This window comes from Dipodomys merriami, unplaced genomic scaffold (assembly GCF_024711535.1).
Source record: "Dipodomys merriami isolate MVZ:Mamm:240054 unplaced genomic scaffold, mDipMer1.0.p SCAF_15, whole genome shotgun sequence".
In the NCBI taxonomy this organism is placed as follows: Eukaryota; Metazoa; Chordata; class Mammalia; order Rodentia; family Heteromyidae; genus Dipodomys; species Dipodomys merriami.
This window is the reverse complement of record NW_027202826.1, coordinates 26,825,755-26,846,509: the sequence shown is the minus strand read 5'-3', so window position 1 is coordinate 26,846,509 and position 20,755 is coordinate 26,825,755. Positions and strand designations below refer to the sequence as shown.

General features: G+C 40.0%; 1 protein-coding gene across 3 annotated transcripts in view; it reads right to left on the bottom strand.

The window, feature by feature from the left end:
- Ank2 (ankyrin 2) overlaps positions 1-20,755 on the bottom strand; it is a 212,764-nt gene that overhangs the window by 71,811 nt on the left and 120,198 nt on the right. For 2 of the 3 annotated variants that reach the window (XM_070022476.1, XM_070022477.1), the window contains 8 exons: positions 19,864-20,061; positions 17,687-17,785; positions 16,509-16,607; positions 15,115-15,213; positions 14,025-14,123; positions 4,975-5,047; positions 3,816-3,869; positions 2,705-2,849 (listed from right to left, as the gene is read on the bottom strand). In XM_070022476.1, coding sequence (XP_069878577.1) covers positions 2,705-2,849; positions 3,816-3,869; positions 4,975-5,047; positions 14,025-14,123; positions 15,115-15,213; positions 16,509-16,607; positions 17,687-17,785; positions 19,864-20,061 — 866 coding nt within the window. The remainder of the gene's footprint in view (positions 1-2,704; positions 2,850-3,815; positions 3,870-4,974; positions 5,048-14,024; positions 14,124-15,114; positions 15,214-16,508; positions 16,608-17,686; positions 17,786-19,863; positions 20,062-20,755) is intronic. The other variant, XM_070022478.1, reaches the window with a different exon arrangement.

Below are 20,755 nucleotides of genomic sequence, written 5' to 3'. Positions count from 1 at the left end.
TGTTATTTAGGCTTTACAGTGAATTTTCCACAGCATTTTAAATTTGAGAATGGTAATGCAACAGACGTAAAATCAGAGCAATCATACTTTGTTGTGTGTTTATTCAATGTGACCTCATCTGAGCATGTTTTTGTTCTGAATTTATGCACATTTTAGGCGCCAACATCTGTCCCCCATCAGCACTGAGGCTGTTCAGGTTCTTTGCATAGAAGCCATGCATGTGCCTGATCCACCACTAGGTGGGGCTATGACAACCAAAATAAAGTCACACCTGGGCAGTGTACAGAACTGACTTGCGGTCTAACAACAGAGACATCGCTTCTAACCCAGCCGGTTATTGAACTGAGTACAAAAATTCAAATTTAATAATAAATCCATAATTCTAGAATATAAGTGCCTTCGATCAGCACACACATACACACACACACACACACACACACACACACACACGCTAAGCAGTGAGCAGGGAAATGTGAACACATCCAGGAAGTTCATGTTTTCATGCTATAAAATACCTACCTGGGCATGGTACTATTGGGAGCATACCAAATTAAAAGAAAAATAATAATGGAAAAGATGATTACCAGAAAAGATGAAGTGCCTAAGCAAACAAAAAATTTGTTTAAGTAAAACAAACAAAAATGTGAGAATGAGACACTGGATTCCCTCTTGGATACAGTGACCTAGATATGCATGGGCAAACCTGGAGAGCACACTGTGCTTCATGGCCCCTGACTACATGCTAGTACATTTCTGTTCAGTATAGGTATCAAAGCACCTGCCTCTGTTTTATAGGAAATATACTTTAAATTATTTTTAAACTTAGGTACTTAGGAAAGAAGGGAAAAGGACTCAGCCATGCACTTGTTCTTCATAATAAAGATCATACTGAAAATAAAAGTTCCTGGCCTGAGAGTCATGATTGTTCATAGATGATTGGGGGTTTGTGAGAAGCCATTCACACTCCCTTCTTCTGAACTTTGAAGTACTTTAAGAATCTTAGTCCAGGCACTGGTAACTCATACCTGCAATCCTAGCTCCTCAGAAGGCTGAGATCTGAGGATTGCAATTCAAAATCAGCAAATGCAGGAAAGTCTGTGAGACTCTTATCTCCAATAAACCATGAGGAAACCAGAAAGAGTATTGTGGCCCAAAGTGGTAGAATGCCACCCTTGAGAGAAAAAGCACTGGGACAGTGCGCAGGCCTTGGTTCGAGCCCCATGACCAACAAAAAAGAATCTCATGTCTCTAAGATACAAATCTATCAATAAATCAGGACTCAACATAGAAAGCAGCAGCCCTGTCATCCCTTTCTCCTTTTGCCTTCTGATCCTTTAAGCCACCAAACCCCACCATCTGCTTAGCCTTCTTCTTCAGCTACCATGCAAAATCCATCACCAAATCTGACCTTCTCAAATTTTTCATTGCTGAAATTCTCTCTACTCTCAACAGTGGTAGACTTTCTACCCTCTCATGATGACCCAGCTAAGACCCCTATAGTAGCTTCTCAGATGATGGCCATAGATTATTCTCAACTTTTAACAGTCTTTCCCTAAAGTACATTCTCTATCTCTGTCACTATCAGAGGATTGCTCTAAAATGCCAGTATGATTTCCCTCTTTTCTCATTATTCTGTTGCCCAAATGTTTTAGGAACATTTGTTTTTGACCCTGTTAAACCTTTAAATAACCTTCCTATTTTTTTCTGTCCATCCTCATTCATCAATTGGTCTTGATTTGGACTCCTCGCTGCAGCTTTAGGGGCTTAGTATGTTCCATTAGTTCAAACCTCTCTTCCCTGTGTTGAGCCTGAACTTAGCAAGCATAATTTAGTTGTAATGGTACCTCCAATATTTAACACAAAGCCTAGCACTAAAATGTACCCATCACATCCACATTAGACTTTTTAAAAAAGAGAAAAGAGGGTGTATGGGAGATAACATGGATGCTCAAGAGCTTCTGTTTCCTAATTACACATAGAAACTTCGTTACTGCCTAAGGGGTTCGTTTCATAAACTGCTCATATGTGGACTATTCATAAAATAGCTTACAAAAGAGCCAAATTCATAACCATAGACATGAAAGAGTATTGATGAGAAAAAAATATTACACTCCACAGACAAGCACATACTTGACCTAAGTTAGCAGTCATATTTGTCATGAGCTCATCTAGGATACTCTTATTCTACTTGTCTCTGAGAGTAACAAGCACCAGACACAGCCACAGTATAACAATTGTACACTTCAGAATATTATACGAGTCTCTCAGAGTTTACGACTCAAGTGGAGCGCAACCCGGTTTTGCTCAGATTGCTCCTGCTTATAAATTGTAATGCATCAATTATTTATGCTAATTTCTCTATGTCATTTTTCAATTTTCTTTGAGTAGTTGTACAAAGGAGTCACATTGCTTCTTGTATCTACACTTTCACAGATTTCTGTTCTTTTTTTTAAGTGAAAAAAAAGCCCATTTTAACCATAGTTTTCTTTTAACTTTGTTTCCTCTTATTCTCCATAACAACAATTTTCACGGAAAGTAGGGGTGTGCCACTGGGTAACAGAATCCTTAAGACAAAACTTCCCCTGCCATCTGACTAGAGGACAACCTGAAGTCCTCAATAATCGTATCTACTTGTTTGTCATCAGACAAATGCATCACCCACACACACTTCTAGCTAGCTTCACGTGTAAGGTTTGATGGATACCTGTCAGATCGTCCCCCCTCCAAGCTGTAGCGCAGGTAATTCATGCCATCCAGGAACTGACTGCTGGGCAGGGAGTCATCACCTAGTTCTTTGAGATCTTCGGGCCTCAGGTATTCTCCCCCATCCCCGGTCATTGTGTCATCACCTTGGGACAATAGGAAGAGGGAGGAAGTTATTTGCTGACGGTAGCATCCATTACAAAATATGATTCCACTTTTGTAATGACTGCCTGTACATCGGTAAAACTGAACATGAGGAACGTGAAATTGAACATGAGCACAGCACACAGGCAGGTACTTGCAAAGATGCTAACACACAATAAAGCTCTATTATAGAGCCCTTAACCAAGAACCCCAAGTCAAGAAGCTTACATTCTCCCCCTCATTCCCTCTCTCTTTTCCTTGCTCTACTACTCCATCGAAGAGACAACATTTGATTTTGTTTTCCTATGATGCATCCACAAGAACAAACTAAAAAGTGATGGAGAATGTCCATATTCTATGACACAGAAACAGCATGGGAATTAAATAAGCCAATATAGCTAACATTCAATATTTAACCAACATTTTCTCTTCCCATAGTTGTCTGCTTCCTCCCCATTTCTTCCCAATGTTCACTTGTGCACCACACACAGATGGAAGTACTCCACCATGCTTGGCTTCTAATTTAATAGGTCTGTATTTAAGAGGATGATAGTAACTACACTGTGTTCTCAAGGACTCTTAGTTTACATCTTATCTAAAAACTGATAACTTAGTTATTGACAACTTTATGCTAGCAAAGTATTACCTTTCTCTACAATTATATTCCAAGAATGAAATGTTACTCTGGAACAATATTTATGGCATGAGCTAATTGTGTGAAGAAATCTCAATAATAGTTGCTAAAATTATCATGAGTATAAACAATCCATGACCCCAAACTTACAGGCTAATAAAATCCACACCTCAAATGCAATCTTAGACAATTCCAAACATATTAGACATGCTATTTCAAGAGAAATATTAGTATTGTACACAAAAGTTTAAATGTTAAGCAAGCTGCTTCTACCACTAACAAAAAATATTAAAAACAAAGGAAAAGGTTTCACTCCAACAAGATCCTTAAATACCTGAGTCACTAAGTGCTTCCCCATCAATAAAGTGGTCCCCACACTGTTTAATGGCTGTTCAATATAGAAGTGAAGATGAGAAAGACAATATATGACATGCATATATTGCACAAGACAATATATGATATGCATACAGAGATGCTGAACATTAGTTGGCCAATACAAGAATGAAACACAAGATTATAATAAAAACTTGGACTGCTGGCTTTGGTGATATAATTAAACATACTCATAATGATACACTGATCCAACATTTGCTCATTCTTGTAAAAAGTTCTTATATAGGCTGAGATAAGGCAATGTCTATTACCAATAAGTCACAAATTAGTTCCAAATAAAGACATTTCAATATAAAGTGTTGCCTTATGATTTCACGTGGAAAGATAGTTAAAAAACAGTACATTCAATATTTTCCAGTAGAAGAAATCAACATTAAGGCCTCAGCCATCTTTGGGGGCAATAATTGATCAAATATGCATGTTTTCATCTATACACACATGCCAATAATTTTTCAGTCATACATATTTGACCAATAGCTGCACCACTGAAGCTTATTTGACTATTTTAAATACTCCTTTTTATCTTTTCTAACTATAAGGCACTGAATAGCTTATTTATGCTGAATTTGTACTATTTGTTGTTGTACTGTTTTTAAGTCTTTTCTAAGGCTCACTTCTTCTGAATTTAGTACAGATTCCCTCTAGACTTAATGCATATGCTTTCTCTATTTACTACATATTTTCTCTGGATTTAATACAGACTCTGTGCATCTGCACTGATCAAAAGGAAGAGATTTCCTAATATAAGGAATACACTAAGGTCTTTAAGGCATTTGAATAAAAACATTTTGAACATAATTAAAAATACATATTAATAATGATTCTAGTATTAGGTACCTATTTCCAGCTTCAACTCCAGTGTCAAATTTCTTTCCCTTAGTCACATTGTTTATTAAATATTAAAGATAATATTAGGAGAAAATAAGCTGATCAGAATCCACCTCCTCTCCACCCCAGCACACATGTAATGGAAATATTGAGACAAAAGGGATTTAAAATGTGACGGCATTGTCATCTCCTGCATCAACCTGGTTCCCAGAGGAAAGGAAGTTTTGCCCCTGAGATGACAGATGGCACGAAAGATTGAATGGATATCTTACCCTCTTCATCAGACACATCCAGGACCTCAGTCATTGTCTCAGGAACATTGAGCTTGTGTTTTTCAGTTATAGTCTGCAAAGACAAATGCCATTAATGCTCCATTTAAAAGCAAGCCAAACACAAGCTGGAAAAACTTCAGAGATGGTTCTATTCTTGAGTAGCAGCAATAAGCCAGCCAGCCCTGGGTATCCTATCTCATCCATACATAGAATCTGGAAACATGCTCTGTTCTATGCATATCCAGTTATTCTTTCTGATGACAAACGATCATGGACACTAGTGAAGCTGTATGAGAGAAGACTAGTTGCTTTGAGTTTCCACATGAAAAATAAATTCCTTTGCTAATAATGCCATTAATAGTCACATTGAAAGTGCTGATTGGTGTTTTCAAGCCTTCCATAAAACGAACAAAGTGATGATTCCAGAAAAGCCTTGCCAAGAGGCAATGAACAAAGGTAACTGATTAAAAGAAAAAACTATTGGGAAAGAACCTATAAATAATCAGAGCCACTGAAAATGTGACATACCTCATCTGGATTAGAGGTCCCACCATATTTCATTGGGCTACAATTCTACTGTGCTGCTTATTTGCTTCCTTATGGCTCAATGCACTGCAGCTCATTCCTGATGTATTGTGTAAGGTGAAGACACCAGGGCCTGCATTCTGTCTGCCTAGGTTCAAGTTCTAATTTCATCATTTGTTAGCTACAAGGCCTGCAAGTCTGCAGCCCTTGTTGGGTTCAATGTTCATATTTATAACACAAGGATTTTGGTAATACCTCATAATATTATGAAGGCTGCGTGATGTAATAGTTGCCAGAGCTCTAAGAATGATATTTGGCAACTGTTGGTATTCAAGAAACAGTTGACATAATTTTAACATTATTATAAGCAAAAATGAAATTAATCTTAAAAGCGCCTCTGAACTTTTTAGCTCTCATACTTATTAAATATTGTGAGTACTGCCAGCATGCTAGTCTCCAAAGACATCATAGTGTGTGTGTGTGTGTGTGTGTGTGTGTGTGTGTGTGTGTGTGTGTGTGTGTGTGTCTGTGTGTGTGTTTAGGCCAGCACCAAAGGACAAATACCACATGACCATATGACCTCAAGAATACTCTGAAACTAACTCTGAAAGCTCAACTCATTGAAGCAGAGAACAGATGGGACTCAAGAGGCTAAGTGAACTGGGGAGATGTTTAAGAGATACCTGAAGGTAGCCGGGAACCAGCTCAAGAGATGTGTACTGTTCAATGCAATGACTATCACAAAAGTGACAACACATTGTGTGGGGACGCTAAAGACCCAGGGAAACTATGACTGGATGCAGGAGGTATGAGTTGATGATGTATATGGAAAACTTTGGGTGTGCGTTTGCTTTGTCCTATTTGGGAGCCAAAAGCTTCAAGGGCATAAGATTCTGAATGCTTAACATTGTGCAGCGATCTTGGCCAAAGACAGAATCACTGACCATTCATTTGTGTGTTTGATCTCTGACTACATCCTGATAGCCCCTTATCTACCTCTTGGAATGTGTCCTTTGTCCTATGACCACAAACTGCCCAAACTAGAAAGGGAGGTTTCACCTTTCAGTTCATACTGCCCCTGTGTTGGATGACTCGTGATACTGACAGGCTAATCATATTCTCTAAAGTCTCAGGTTTTCTCACATATTCTTTCCCCTACCAGAAACCTTTATTTCCCTCTTTTCTTATATCATTAGGCAATGATATCCTTGGATAAACAATTTCTGACCTTCTCTAGTAAATTACTTCTTCAACTCTATTTGTCTACTATGATCTTGTTAGGATATCATACAAACCAGGTCACATGCACTGAGTGTGTCTGATCTATTTATCGCTTCCCACATAAGAACAGGAGCTATTTTAGAGTAAGATTCCTTCCACAAACCTGAAACAGTAGACAATTCTCAGATCTAGACTAAGAAATTGATTATGTGAAACTATGCATAAGTACATTTAAAATTTTACAAAACATCCAGAAGCTGGTGGCTCATGCCTGGAAATCCTAGCTTCTCAGGAAGCTGAGATCAGAAAATCGAGATTCAAAGCCAGTCCAGTCAGGAAAGTCTGTGAGGCTCTTATCTCTAATACCAAAAAAGCTAGAAATGGAGCTGTGCTTTAAGTGGTAGAGTGATACCCGTGGGTAAATAGCTCAAGGACAGCAACTGGTCCCTGAATTCAGGCCCTGGAATTAAAGGACTGGAAAAAAATTACAAAATTACTAAATGTTTGTTTTTTTGAAGAGAATCTTAGTTGAAAGACTAGAAAGAAACAAAGAAAGATTTATGATATGCAGATGAAGGCACACTTGAGACCCAGGGTAATAAATTCAGCTTGCCTAAATATTTCTTGTGATGTTTAAACAATCTCACAGAGTCTGCTTCAAGATGGAAAACTAGAAGTGACATTGTGGCTCAGAGTGGTAGAGCACTAGCCTGGAATGAAAGAGCTCAGGCCCTGAGTTCAAGCCCTATGACTGACAAAGAAAAAAAAAGGAAAGAAAGAGAGAGAGAGAGAAAAGAAAGAAAGAAAAATAAAAGTTACAGAAAAGACAAAAGTAAGCAGCTAAAACGTTAGAGAAGAATAAGAGGTACATACATATTTGTTGAATGAACAAACTTAACAAATTAGTGTAATAATCTATCTGGTTACAATAAAAGTAAGTCATTTAGTAACTAATTTAATTAGTTGTGAGTTGAGATAATTTTAGCAGATTTAGAAAATATATGTAAGATGTTTACAGAAGTTCTAAGCTCAGGACAATGACTCTAAGAAAATGTGCAGGATAAATCAGACCTGGTGGCTCAAGTCTTTAATTTTAGCTCGTTTGGAAGAGGTGTTTGGGAAAGCATTAGAATTCATGAGAGTCCATCTCAACAATGGCTTGTGTGGCAGCATGCACCTGTTTGCTCACCCAAGGGGGAAGCTCAATGGCTAGGTACAGTGGTGCATACCTGTCATCCCCAGAAATACAAAGCAAGTAAAAACAAGCAAACAAAAGAAAAACAGTCAAAACTCAGCTTAAAACTCTACTCTGTTTCTTTGGAGAGGGGTAGTACTTGGATTTAAACTCAGGACTTAGACCATGGTTCTGTTAGCTTTATTTATTTTTCCCGATAGGATCTCACATTTCTAGCTAAAGGTTAATTACTTAGCTTACCATTTTCCTACCTAGGCTTCACTTGTACTCTACTGATTTATCACCATGCCCTCTCAGCTTGTTGGCTGAGATGGGGTCTTGTTAAATTTTTGTCAGAGCTAGCTTGGACCTTGATCCTCACAATCTCTACTTTCTGAGTAGCTAGAACCCCAGATGTGAGCCATAGCAACTCAGTTGATTGGTAATAAATTTCCTTAATATTTAAATAACCATATATGTTCATATATGATTATATATAATAATCATACTGTAAATAATATTGCATATATTATATAATATTGTATATAAAATGATTATTATATATCATATTATGTATAATAACATCATTATATATAATCATATATATGAATATATATACAGATAAGCAACCATATATAAATAAGCATATTCATAAGCATATACATGTGTGTGATTGTTGATACTGATTCTTATTTTAGTAGTTAGTTAACTAGTTTATGCTCTACTTACCAGTGATTATATGCAACATAAAATATGATGAGTTTAAAATTTTATAGATAAGGTAAATAATTGATGCTGGCTGATGGACAAGTGGAGGGATGAGTCATATCTCATAGTTTTTCCAATCAACCTTAGTTGATTGGGTTTGCTGACTGCTGCTGCCAGAAATGTGTCCCCTTTACTCTGAGTCCTTCTGGCAAATATGTAGTGATTGTATCCATGGGAGAATAGAAAATTGTCTCATCTTCCCCACTGTGCATTTCAAAGTAAAATTAGAAAAGCAAAGGTTAAGGAAAAACAAATCATGATTCCAAAATGTCTCAGAAATTTCTGCAGCAGCAATGTTTCCTTTATGCACTACTGCCTTTCTGTGCTCTCTTACAATGACTTTATTCATGCTTTGGGGTAAAGAAGTCTGGAAGGAAGGAAATCAAAGTAAAATTTCTTTGATCAAAGAAAATGCACATGACTACTCAAATAACCCTGCTATGAATCCAAGTGATGGAAAACTGTCATTGTGTAACAGCTATAATTCATCTACCACAATTGGAATGGTAAAACCATCTGATTTGATTTGATCTTTCAGAAGCATCTCCTGTCATCGCTTAATAGTTGTAAATTATTTGCTGATGAATCCACAGACTTTAGGAAATGTTATTGATTTATGATATGACATTCCCACCAAAATCAATGAAGGGTACTGTTTTGTGGGAGGTTTTTTTTTTTGAAAATTGAGTAGAAATACTTCTTGCACAAAATTCTTATGAAGTTACTTTTTGTTGTTGTTGGTGGTGGTTGTGGGGCTTGAACTCTGGGCCTGGACGCTGTCCCTCAGCTCTTCAGCTCAAGGCGAGCGCTCTACCACTTGAGCTACAGCGCCACTTCCGGTTTTCTGGTGGTTTATTGGAGATAGGAGTATCTCGGTCTTTCCTGCCCGGGCTGGCTTTGAACCACGATCCTCAGATCTCAGCCTCCTGAGTAGCTAGGATTACAGGCGTGAGCCACCAGCGCCCGGCTATGAAGTTACTTTTTCAGCAAACCCAAGTTTGGTTATGTGGGAATAGATAGAACAAGGGTTTTGGGTCCTACAACTCAAATCTGAATCTTATAATTGCTCTCCATGAGTGTGTTCTAGCTTTTACACTTAAGGCTGTCATTCTACCATTTAAGCCAGGTCTCCACTTCTGGCTTTTATAAGTACCACGTGCTAAACGCACTACTGAAGCTCCCACTTCTGGCTTTTAATTGGAGATAAGAGTCCCATGGATCTTTCTGCTTCACTGGTTTTGATCATGATCTTCAGATCTCAGCCTGCTGAGTAACTATGATTATAAGCATAAGCCACTGGCACCCAGCCATGTGCCATGTGAATATTAATGGTTATAATAAATGTTAATTGTAATGGGAAAAGAATGATTGGAAACTCTCCTTTCCCTTCCCCCCAAAAAAACCAAATATAATGTAAGACGATTTCACTAAAGAATAACTTTACATATCAAGTTTTAGCTCCAAATTCCACATTGCAAAATAGTTACTCATAATTCCATGAGAAATCAGTTCAGAGAAATGGAGAGTAAAGAAAAAACAGCACCAAAAGATATAACCAGTAACAGTATCCATTCAGATAAAGTATTTGCTTAGCTAATGTGAATGATGACTGCGTTGTTTTAGCAGAATGCAGAAATACTGCAAGGATTTATATTTGGTTTAATAGCTTTTTACCTAGCAACTTGAATTCTGAGAATAGGGTTTTTTGTTATTGTTGTTTTGTTTTGTTTTCGCCTTTTGGGAAGGAGGAATAATGCTCAGAAAGCAAGTATGAAAAATAATAGCTATGTGGGAGCAACTATAAAAGCCACAACTCAGAGTATTCAAAGAGAAATTATGATTTCCCCTTTAGCTAAATGTTCTGGAGATGTGACCTCTCCACACATATCAGGTGTGCTCAATTTCCAACACAGTATCTGAGGACTGGCTTAAAGGTGGCTATTAGAATATGTTCTGGGCAATGGACACTGATGGCTCATGTCTGTAATCCTAACTACTCAAAACTGAGATTTGAGGATCCAAGTTCAAAACCAGTCCAGGCAATGAGAAACTTATCTCTAATTAACCAGCAGAAAAGCTGGAAGTGGCACTGTGGCTCAAGTGGAGAAGTACCAGCCTTGAGAGAAAAAAAATAAAACAACTACTGGACAGTGCCCAGGCCCTGAGTTCAAACCCTAGTAAAACTCACTCCCTCACACATACACATGTGAGTATTATGTGTCTGTCTGTGTGTGTGTGTGTGTGTGTGTGTGTGAGAGAGAGAGAGAGAGAGAGAGAGAGAGAGAGAGAGAGAGAGAGAGATGAAAGAAAGTATTTTTTTGCTTCCAGATCTTTATGTTTAAAGTCATTTTCTCTCAATAATAGCTATAAACCACACATGTCATTCTATGGTGTTACTGATCTTAGTTAAAATTTATGTCTGTTGGAGCAAAACTGTGAAGCTACTTGTTGGAAGAGGGCATGCTGTATCAGTGCACCTGTGGCTCTTTAGCATGCAGCATCTATTTTGATCTCCAATAAATAATAAAAGAATGAATCAGATGATAAAATGAATGAAAGCAGGTTCAAGATAGCAAGAGAGGTACAGTTTGACATCTAGCGGTAAATTAATGACAAGATGCACACTTGATTGCAACAGCATGGAAAAAGTCATAAAGCTAATAACAACAAATGACTTCCTCAGGAGGCTGAGAACTGAGGATCATGGTTCAAAGCCAACCCCAGGCAGGAAAGTTCAAGAGACTCTTAACTCCAACGAACCACCAAAAACACCAAGCCAAAATAAAACAATAACAATGAAAGCCAGAAGTGGAGCTGTGGCTCAAGTGGTAAAACACTAGCCTTGAGCAAAAAAGATCAGGGTAGCCAGGTACCAGAAGCTCATGCCTCTAATACTGGCTACTCAGCAGGCTAAGATCTGAGGATCACAGTTGGAAGCCAGCCCCGCAGAAAAGTTCATGAGACTCTTATCTCAAATAAACTACTTAGAAAAAGCTAGAAGTGGCGCTGTGGCTGAAGTGGTATAGTGCTTGCCTTGAGCACAGAGGCTCAGGAACAGTGCACAGGCCAAGCCTCAGGACCTAAGAAAAAGAAAGAAAGAAAGAAAGAAAGAAAGAAAGAAAGAAAGAAAGAAAGAAAGAAAGAAAGAAAGAAAGAAAGAAAGAAAGAAAGAAAGAAAGAAAGAAAGAAGGAAGGAAGGAAGGAAGGAAGGAAGGAAGGAAGGAAGGAAGGAAGGAAGGAAGGAAGGAAGGAAGGAAGGAAGGAAAAGAAAAACACTTTCTAACCACAGATGTACTTGGTTGCTTGGCCAATCTTGCTACTTCATTTATTTGTGATATAAACATGGTTTTAGTAATGCCAAAAAAAGGCATAGGTGTACAGACTATTAATATGAAGAATTTTCTGGACTAACAAATTTTATAAATCTTCTAGTAAGAAAAAGCAATTAAGATTCAGCTAGCTTGGCTCATGCCTGTAACCCTAGCTACTCAGCAGGCTGAGATATGAGCACTGCAGTTCAAAGCCAGCACTAGCAGAAAAGTCCCCAGGAGACCCTTATCTCCAATTAACCACTCAGAAACCAGAAGTGGCATTGTGGCTCAAGTGGCAGAGTGCTAGCCTTGAGAACAAAGAGGCTCAGGGATAGTGCCCAGGCCCTGAGTTCAAGCCCCATGACCAAAAAAAAAAAAAAAAAAAATCCAGCCTCATAAAGCAAAACACAAATATACTCCAAGACAGGGATAAGATTGAGTTTTTCATGTGCAATTTATTAATGCTATATTTTAAATTTTGCAAAACACTGGAGTCTGCTGGTGAAAGGTTTTAATATTCTCTCTCATCTAAAAACTCTGCCTGGGTCTTGCAGCTCATTAATAAATCATGCTACACTTTATTTAAACCTCACCATTAAGCCAACTGTATTCCATCTACTTCAATACATGTCAAGGGGACTTGCTGTCAGCCTAGATAATGCAATTTCTTTCTTTCCTCTCCCATCTATCCAAGGAGTGAAACATTCCAAAACTTCTCTCAGGCTTGGAGTATGTACGAGAAACTTCTTCAGAATTCTTCATTTCTTGATTTATGGTTCTATTGTCTCTCTACAGAACATCTAATGTTTGTTGGCTGCTCTGATTCTCTGTTCGACAGAGATGAGTTAACAACTGATTCTTTATTGATTGTGTGCTGGATTTTAAAAGCTGATCAGCCCAAGAAACACAAATGTAATAGCATTTCCACCTTCCTGCTAGGAGCCCCCTCTTAATGGCCTCTGCAGGCCTTACTCCAGCTGAATGGTTGGAGAGCATTAAGATTCAATGGGATTGTCAGGCCCTTCACTCTCTCAGGCTTTCTGTGGCAAAGGCCACTGGCCATCACTGCTCTCTCTTAAAGAACCAGGAGTTGTACTAAACAATAAAAATCAAAGACTTTAAATACATATTCTTTCATGGTATAGCCAGTTTACCTCCTAAGCTCATGAGCTGTCTTTTTGAATAAGAACTAATAGTCAGAAATACAAGTAAGGATAAATTGTCACTCTTTATAGAGTATATTTGACACAGCCAGGGAGCAATGTAATCAAGAAGACTGGCGTCTTTCTAGAGGCTCCTTCATTCCCCAGGCCCAAGCTGAGTCCTCTGCGGCCTTTGGTATCATTCTGACAGCAGTAAGTGCCACATACAACTAGAGAAAAAGTGCACAGGTGCCAGAGGGGGGAAATGTCACAGGGGAAAAAAAGGTACTTTGCTACAATTATAAAACTATGTTTCCCACGTTTTGCACTGAATCCCCTTGAAGAAAAGAAGTCCAAACCCCTGTTTTCATTGTGTTAGGTGTTTGCATCTGAATACTTCTGTGTAGATTCTGCAATACATTCACCAACATCCAGAAGAGGAAGAGGAAGGGGAAGGGGAAAGGGAAGGGGAAGGAGAAGGAGAAGGAGAAGGAGAAAGAAGGAGGAGGAGGAGGAGGAGGAGGGGGAGGAGGAGGAGGAGGAGGGGGAGGAAGAGGAGGGGGAGGAGGAGGAGGAGGAGGGGGAGGAGGAGGAGGAGGAGGAGGAGGAGGAGGAGGAGGAGGAGGAGGAGGAGGAGGAGGAGAAGGAGAAGAAGAAGAAGAAGAAGAAGAAGAAGAAGAAGAAGAAGAAGAAGAAGAAGAAGAAGAAGAAGAAGAAGAAGAAGAAGAAGAAGAAGCAGAAGAAGAAGAAGCAGAAGCAGAAGCAGAAGCAGAAGCAGAAGCAGAAGCAGAAGAAGAAGAAGAAGAAGAAGTTGTTCAGTTCTAAAAGCTCTGCAGAGTGTGACTGGAAAAGCATGTGGCTGGATAATCCAGAGGGCGGGAGCAAGGCCGGCCGGTGGCTGGTACTCACCGTGGTGGTGGTGGTCACCTCTTCAGTAACCACCTTCAGAGTATCGACCACAGAGATGTAGCCCAGGCGCTTTGCAATCGCCAAGGCGGTGTTACCATTCTGAAGAGAGAGAGAGAGAGAGGAGAGAGGGAAAAGGAGAGTGAGACCCGAGAGGGAGGACTGTGATGGGGAGCCAATGAGATCACCCGAGCAGCGGCGTGAGCCAGCATTTCCTTCCAAAACAAGGCACAGCTCGGGGAAAATCACTAGTTTTTACCATTACATCTAAATCTGTCTTTGTAACTTCTTTAGACTATAGCCCGGGTCACCATGGTAACACAACAAGCTTGCATCTGCCTGCTCTTTTTTAATAAGAAGCACTTGATGCTTTAACCCCTAAGGTGGTCACACATCTTCTGCAAATGCTCTACTAAGCTTTAGGAAAGTACCTCCGGCCCTGAGGATGATATTCCCTGCTCCCTGCTCCCCAAAGTACTGGGGGAATACCAGTACCCTTACTCCTCACCAGGGGTCAGTGAGGTCAGCTCAGAGCCCCCCCCAACCCCTCAGCATAGGACAGGGTAACAGATTGGACTACAGCTGTGCAAGAGCTCAGTATGCAGGCAAATAACACAAGCAAGCAATTCAAGCAGCCTCCAGCCCAGGCCTAGAGCGTGGGATCCCCGGGTTTGTTTAATTACACCACTTAGTTTACATTTCAATGGCTCCACATCCCAATGAGCTTTGTCTGAGCCAGCAGCAGCAGCAGCAGCAGAAGCAGCAGCTCCGACTTGGGGCTCCCTTAAGAAAGCAGAGAAGGAGGGGAGCGTCTGTGCTCACATCTGAGAGCCAGCTGTAAGCAGAGAACTCCCAGAATGCTGAGCACAGAGCCCCCCCCCCCCACTCTCCTGAGAGCCAACTTGAACCTTGCCAAATGGTGAGTCCCTTCCTGGGCTAACAGTCCTGGGAAGTCACACTGGTTTGCCAGAAATCTGGGGCTTTCCACAGTCCAGGAGGTTACTTAAGGAGCCTGGATGAGAACTTAGCTCAGACAAGAAGCCACCGATGCAAGAGAGGAAGAAAGAGAGGCTGGCAGGGAGGCTCTGCTTACCGCGGTGGTGGCATTGGGCTTGGCGCCATGCTGGAGCAGGACATTGATGATGTGCGTGTGGCCTTGCTGGGCAGCCTGGTGCAAAGGTGTGTAGCCGTTCTGTGGTTGATAGGCCCGGGGAGAAAGAAAGTAGGTTAGCCTTCGTTTCCCATTTCCTAGTCTTACTGACAACAAAACCATCAAAAGATGTTTTGTTTATTCGGAGCCCCATTTTCCCAGCAACCCAACGCTCAGCAGCAGGCCCTCCCTCACACCTTCTGCTGTGCTAAACAAAGCAAAAGCCTCGCTTACGAAACACAAGAGAAGCAGACTCCAAATGATTCTAACCCTTAGGTATATTTTTCTCACCAATTAGCATTAAACATGAGAATGCCATGGAGATTTAAAAATGGGAAAGGACATTATACATGCAATTTCTTTCCTAGAAAACTTGTAGGGTAAGCTAGTTTTTCATTGCTGATTTAAGGGCTGTGGATAGTATAATATCCACTGCTTGTTCACCGTAAATCTAACAGTGAAATTTTGTGTTCGTTTTCGTACTTTTTTTTTTCTATTCCAGTGCTGGGACTTGAACTCAGGGTCTTGGGGCTGCGTCTGAAGCTTTTTCACTCAAAGCTAGCACTCTACCACTTGAGACACACCCCCACTTCTAACTTTTAGCTGGTTAATTGGAGATAAGAGTCTCTGAGATTCTCTGTCCAGGCTGGCTTTGAACTTTGATGCTCAGATCTCAGCCTCCCAAGTAGCAAATGATAATCATGAACCATCAGTGCCAAGCCTTATTAGCATTTTGAGTGATGTTTTTGAAAACCTCTGAATGTGCTCAATAAGTTACAGCAATCAGCCCGAGTAGAACTAGGAATTCCTGATTTGTGAGTTTGAAAACAGAGCATACCATATATTTCTTTGGATCAAAGAACTGGGAGTCTCCAAGTTACAGTGTATGTTAATAGGAGTAGATAGAGCATGCATATCTCTTCAACTTGAACTAATCTGGGTACACTGAGCTGGGAGGTTATGTTCCGAACTTGCTTTGCTGAAGCAGATCATTTCAGTGTACTGGGAAAAACTGTTGGGATCAAGTCAGCTCTCCATTCTCCTTGAGAACTTCTGGATCTGGCCCCATATGCCATTATATCTTACAGTAAATTGTTAAATCGATGTCAGCTACTTGAACTTTATAATGAAGCAGTTCAGCCACTAACCTACATGGATGTGGAAGGTTCTTAGAATGAAAAGTCCCAAACGTTGCTTTTTTTCAAAATCACTTTAGAACAACAACAACCAAAAAAAGAAAAGGCTTTGGGGTGGGGGGGGGACTTGTAGCCTGTGAAGCATTCATATGGCTGTATGTCTGCTTGGAAAAAAAGGAAAATGAACATAAGAAATTGTACCTTGGTTTTTGCATTCACATTTGCCCCCTGTTTCAGAAGAAAGTTGACCATCTTCACATTGCCATAGTGACAGGCCACAATTAAAGGAGTGTAACCAAGCTGTAAATAATAAACAGGTTAATAATAATAATAAATAGATCACAAACTCAATGCATTATTTTTGAAATGGCTAATAGCCAAAGGGAGAGCAATTCTGTCTGGAATATTTCAGAAGGAATCCAAGTTGATTGTACAGTTTCACAGATGATATATGCATCTATTCAATACAAATATAGATAAGGACAGATCCCCAAGCACATAGAACTTTATATCAGCCAGGGAGTCCTAAGATATAGATAAGTTACTTTGCAAAGAATCAAGAGAAAAGCACAGGGGTGACTATTTGAAAACAGAGTAGAATGACTCAGGAAGAGACCCTGGAAAGGTACCACTAAGACAGGCTTAAGGATTGGGTTTGGTGAGCTGCTGATGGCTCACACCTATAATCCTAGCTACTCAGGAGGCTGAGATCTGAGGATCACGGTTTGAAGCCAGCCTGGGCAGGCAGGAAAGTCTATGAGACTCTTATCTCCAATTAGCCAGCAAAAAGCTGGAGGTGGAGGTATGGCTCAAGGAGTAGAGCAATACCCTTGAATGAAAAAGCCAAGTGAAGGCTTGAGGTCTTGAATTCAGAGCATAGCACTGGCACACACACACACACACACACACACACACACACACACACACACACACACACACACACACACACACACACACACACACACACACACACACACACACACACACACACACACACACACACACACACACACACACACACTGGGCTTGAATCATGGCTCAGAAAGGAAAGTGCTTCTTCCAGAACAAGGTCATGGAGAAAAGAAAGCACAGAAAGGAAAAACAAAGACAAAGGACCAGCCAACTCAGTGAGGGAGAGGATGGACTTCACCCTGCAAAATCAGTGTTCTATTTGGTATCCTGACACCGCACTCTCCAGGTGGATTTGAGACCAGCAAACCCAGGGACCTGTGATAAATTTGTTAGCAAGAGGAATGACATCATTTCCAATGGACTGTTGAGAATGGGTGTCCTGGACCTGGGCTAATCTGGGCTAATGTGAGCATTTGGGAAGCATCCAGGTTGGAACTTGTTGCAGCCTCGACAGTAATGGGCTTTACCTTTGTATGAGCATCTTGGTCGGCCCCGTGCTTGGTAAGAATGTCAGCGACATTGACTTTATCTTCTTGGGCTGCAAGGTGTAAGGATGTGAGGCCACTCTGTGGAGAAAGTGCAAACAGAGGGGACAATCAAAGAGGAAAATCTACACCATCCGCCTTTGGGGTTTGGTTTCTGTTTTTCCCACACTTGGGTTTCGAACTCAGGGTCTCATGCTTGCTCAGTAGCTTGCTTGCTTGACATCCTATTCCCTGAGCCATACCTCCACTTCTCAATTATACTATATACCCTGAAAAACATCTCCTCTGCCAAGAAACTGCATCTTTTCCTAGCTGAGACAAACTCTTGAAGTGAAGGCTTTTGTTTTATCTTACTTTGTTTTGATCGGAGACTTATTCTCTGAGTTAACTAACACCTTCAGCAAATTATATTTTCTATTTTCTATATTGGGCATCTATGATGCGAGTTTTTAAAATAACTCAGCTAATAAGATTTGAAACAGCATTCATTTCAAACCTGCATCTGCCTCTTGCTGAATCTCTTTGTCTCTGTAAATAAGTTACCAAACAAATATTACTGCAATAATATTAAAACCTTAGCAATAATTTGTATTTTCTATCAATATCATGTTACAAGAAATGAGTTCAGAATAATTTTCTCCAGCCTCTAGAGTGTACCTATTTTTGTGGGGGTTTTGTGAGGGTTTCCTCTAGATGCTAAATTTTAAAAAGTAACTTTCACAGGTTTAGGAGTATATATAAACTGGGTGGTTTTATGTAAAAATATTTGGTATATGTGCATTGGATTTATTTAAATATACAATTAAAGTACAGTTATGAATAAATAAAAAATGGGGGGAGCAAATAGGAGATAGAATAGTTTATTCAGTCAATGCCACATATAGAAATCTCAATATACAAAAATAGCTCTCATCCAACAAAATTGGCATGTAAAGATTTAGCTGGGTAGTGGTGGCTCACACCTATAAACATACCTACTCAGGACACTGAGAGTTATCATTCAAAACTAACCCCAAGCAGGAAAGTCTGTAAGACTCTTATCTCCAACAAACTACCAAAAGGCCAGAAATGGAGTTGTGGTTCAAGTGATAGAGCACTTGCCTTGACTAGTAAAACTCAGAGACAGTGCCAAGGCCCTGAGTTCACATCCAGGACCAGAAAAAAAATATCCTTAAGTAAATTTACAAAGGAGTTCTAATTCAACATGTTAGTTTGTGAGTATAATACACCTTGATCAATGTTGCCCCTTCCATCAATATTCTCATTTCTCCTAATCCATCCCCTCGATTTTCCTACTTAAGTTCCTGCCTTTATAGAGTTTATATTTTAGATTATAGGGTATTCATATCCTTATTATTATTAAATACCTTCCTCCTCTTCCTATGCATCTTGTAGCTATATTCTGAGGTAGATATCTGTGCTTGGAAAAACTTCACATCCTCACTTCCAATTTACATTCAACTTTAACCCTGTTGAACACAGGCCTCTTGAATCTGGAATCCAGACCAGCAGAAATGAGAGCTGTCTGGGCTGACAGGGGCGCTTGCTCATGAGACCTGTGGAGTAGGCTCTCCTGACCCTCATGTCACTTGATGAAACTGAGAAAACGAATCTAACAAAAGAAGTGGTTGAAGGGATGGAGGCATGGCTCAGTTGGTAGAGTGCCAGCCAATGAGCAAACTCTCAATCTTGTATGAGAGAAAGAAGGAAAGGAAAGGGAAGGGAAGGGAAGGGAAGGGAAGGGAAGGGAAGGGAAGGGAAGGGAAGGGAAGGGAAGGGAAGGGAAGGGAAAGAAAGACAGAGACAGAGAGAAAGAAAAAGAAAGAAAGAAAGAAAGAAAGAAAGAGAGAGAGAGAAAGAAAGGAAGGAAGGAAGGAAGGAAGGAAGGAAGGAAGGAAGGAAGGAAGGAAGGAAGGAAGGATTTGAAAGTGCAGAGAAAAATCAAGATGCAAAAATATAGCCCATCCTGGTAGAGAAGAGCAACTACCTTGCTTCTCATGGTGTTCTGAATCCTTCTACATCTTGCCTCTCTTCCCATCTTTGAGGAACAGGCTACATCCCTGTGTCCTTTTCTTTTTGTTCCAAGTTATACTGGATTGTTTTCTGTTCACCATCCCCTGAAAGATTCTTGGTTGCAGCCAGAGGCTAGAACCCAATACCTTGGTTGACATGTGGATGTTAGCTCCCTTGTCCAGAAGCAAAGTGACCATGTCTGCATGGCCCTCCTGGGAGGCCAGGTGGAGTGGAGTGACTCCCTGCTTCGTCACAATGTTGGTCTCGGCTCCGTAATTCAGGAGTGTGGATGCGATCTGCATCTGATTCTTCTTGGCAGCGATGTGTAAAGGTGTGTAACCATTCTAACACAAGAATGAGAGCATACAGACAGACAGACAGACAGAATGCTTAACAATTGCTGATATGCATAAATATGTATTTATAATAATAAATATATAAGTATACATAAAGAAACCATACAAGTATAATCATCAGAAAAGGAAAAAAAAAACAAGGTGATAGTTAATCCAGAGTCTCACTTAATCAAAAGTTTCCATTCAACCATTCACCATCTTCACCAAAGAGTGTCCCATCAGACCATGAGTCAGTTAGTTACAGGTACAAAGAGCCCAAAGCTGAAGTCTCCTTATAATACTGGTTCTTTCCTAAACAGTAATAGAAAATAAGGCAGGCTTTCTTCTACTTCACAGTCCTTTAAGATGTACCTGAGGGTGGATTTCACATCTTCCTGTCTAGTCTTCTCTTTTCCAGATTCCATTTCCTATTTCTTCAACTCTTCTAGACCGAAGTTCCATTTCTGTGCCTCTCTCCACTAAAAACAACCTATCCTGAGCTGACTAGATCGTGTGTCACATCGCTGTTGAATTGTGGGATCCAGTACTGCAGGCTCTATTTTAGATGTTGTTCTAGTAACACATAATAAACTGGAATTCTTTCTATGTGTTTATTACTATCTTACTACTAATATGCTTCTGATGGGATTGTACTTTGAGCAATAAATGTTAAGCCAGGCAGTTGTAGAAATACAAAGGTGAG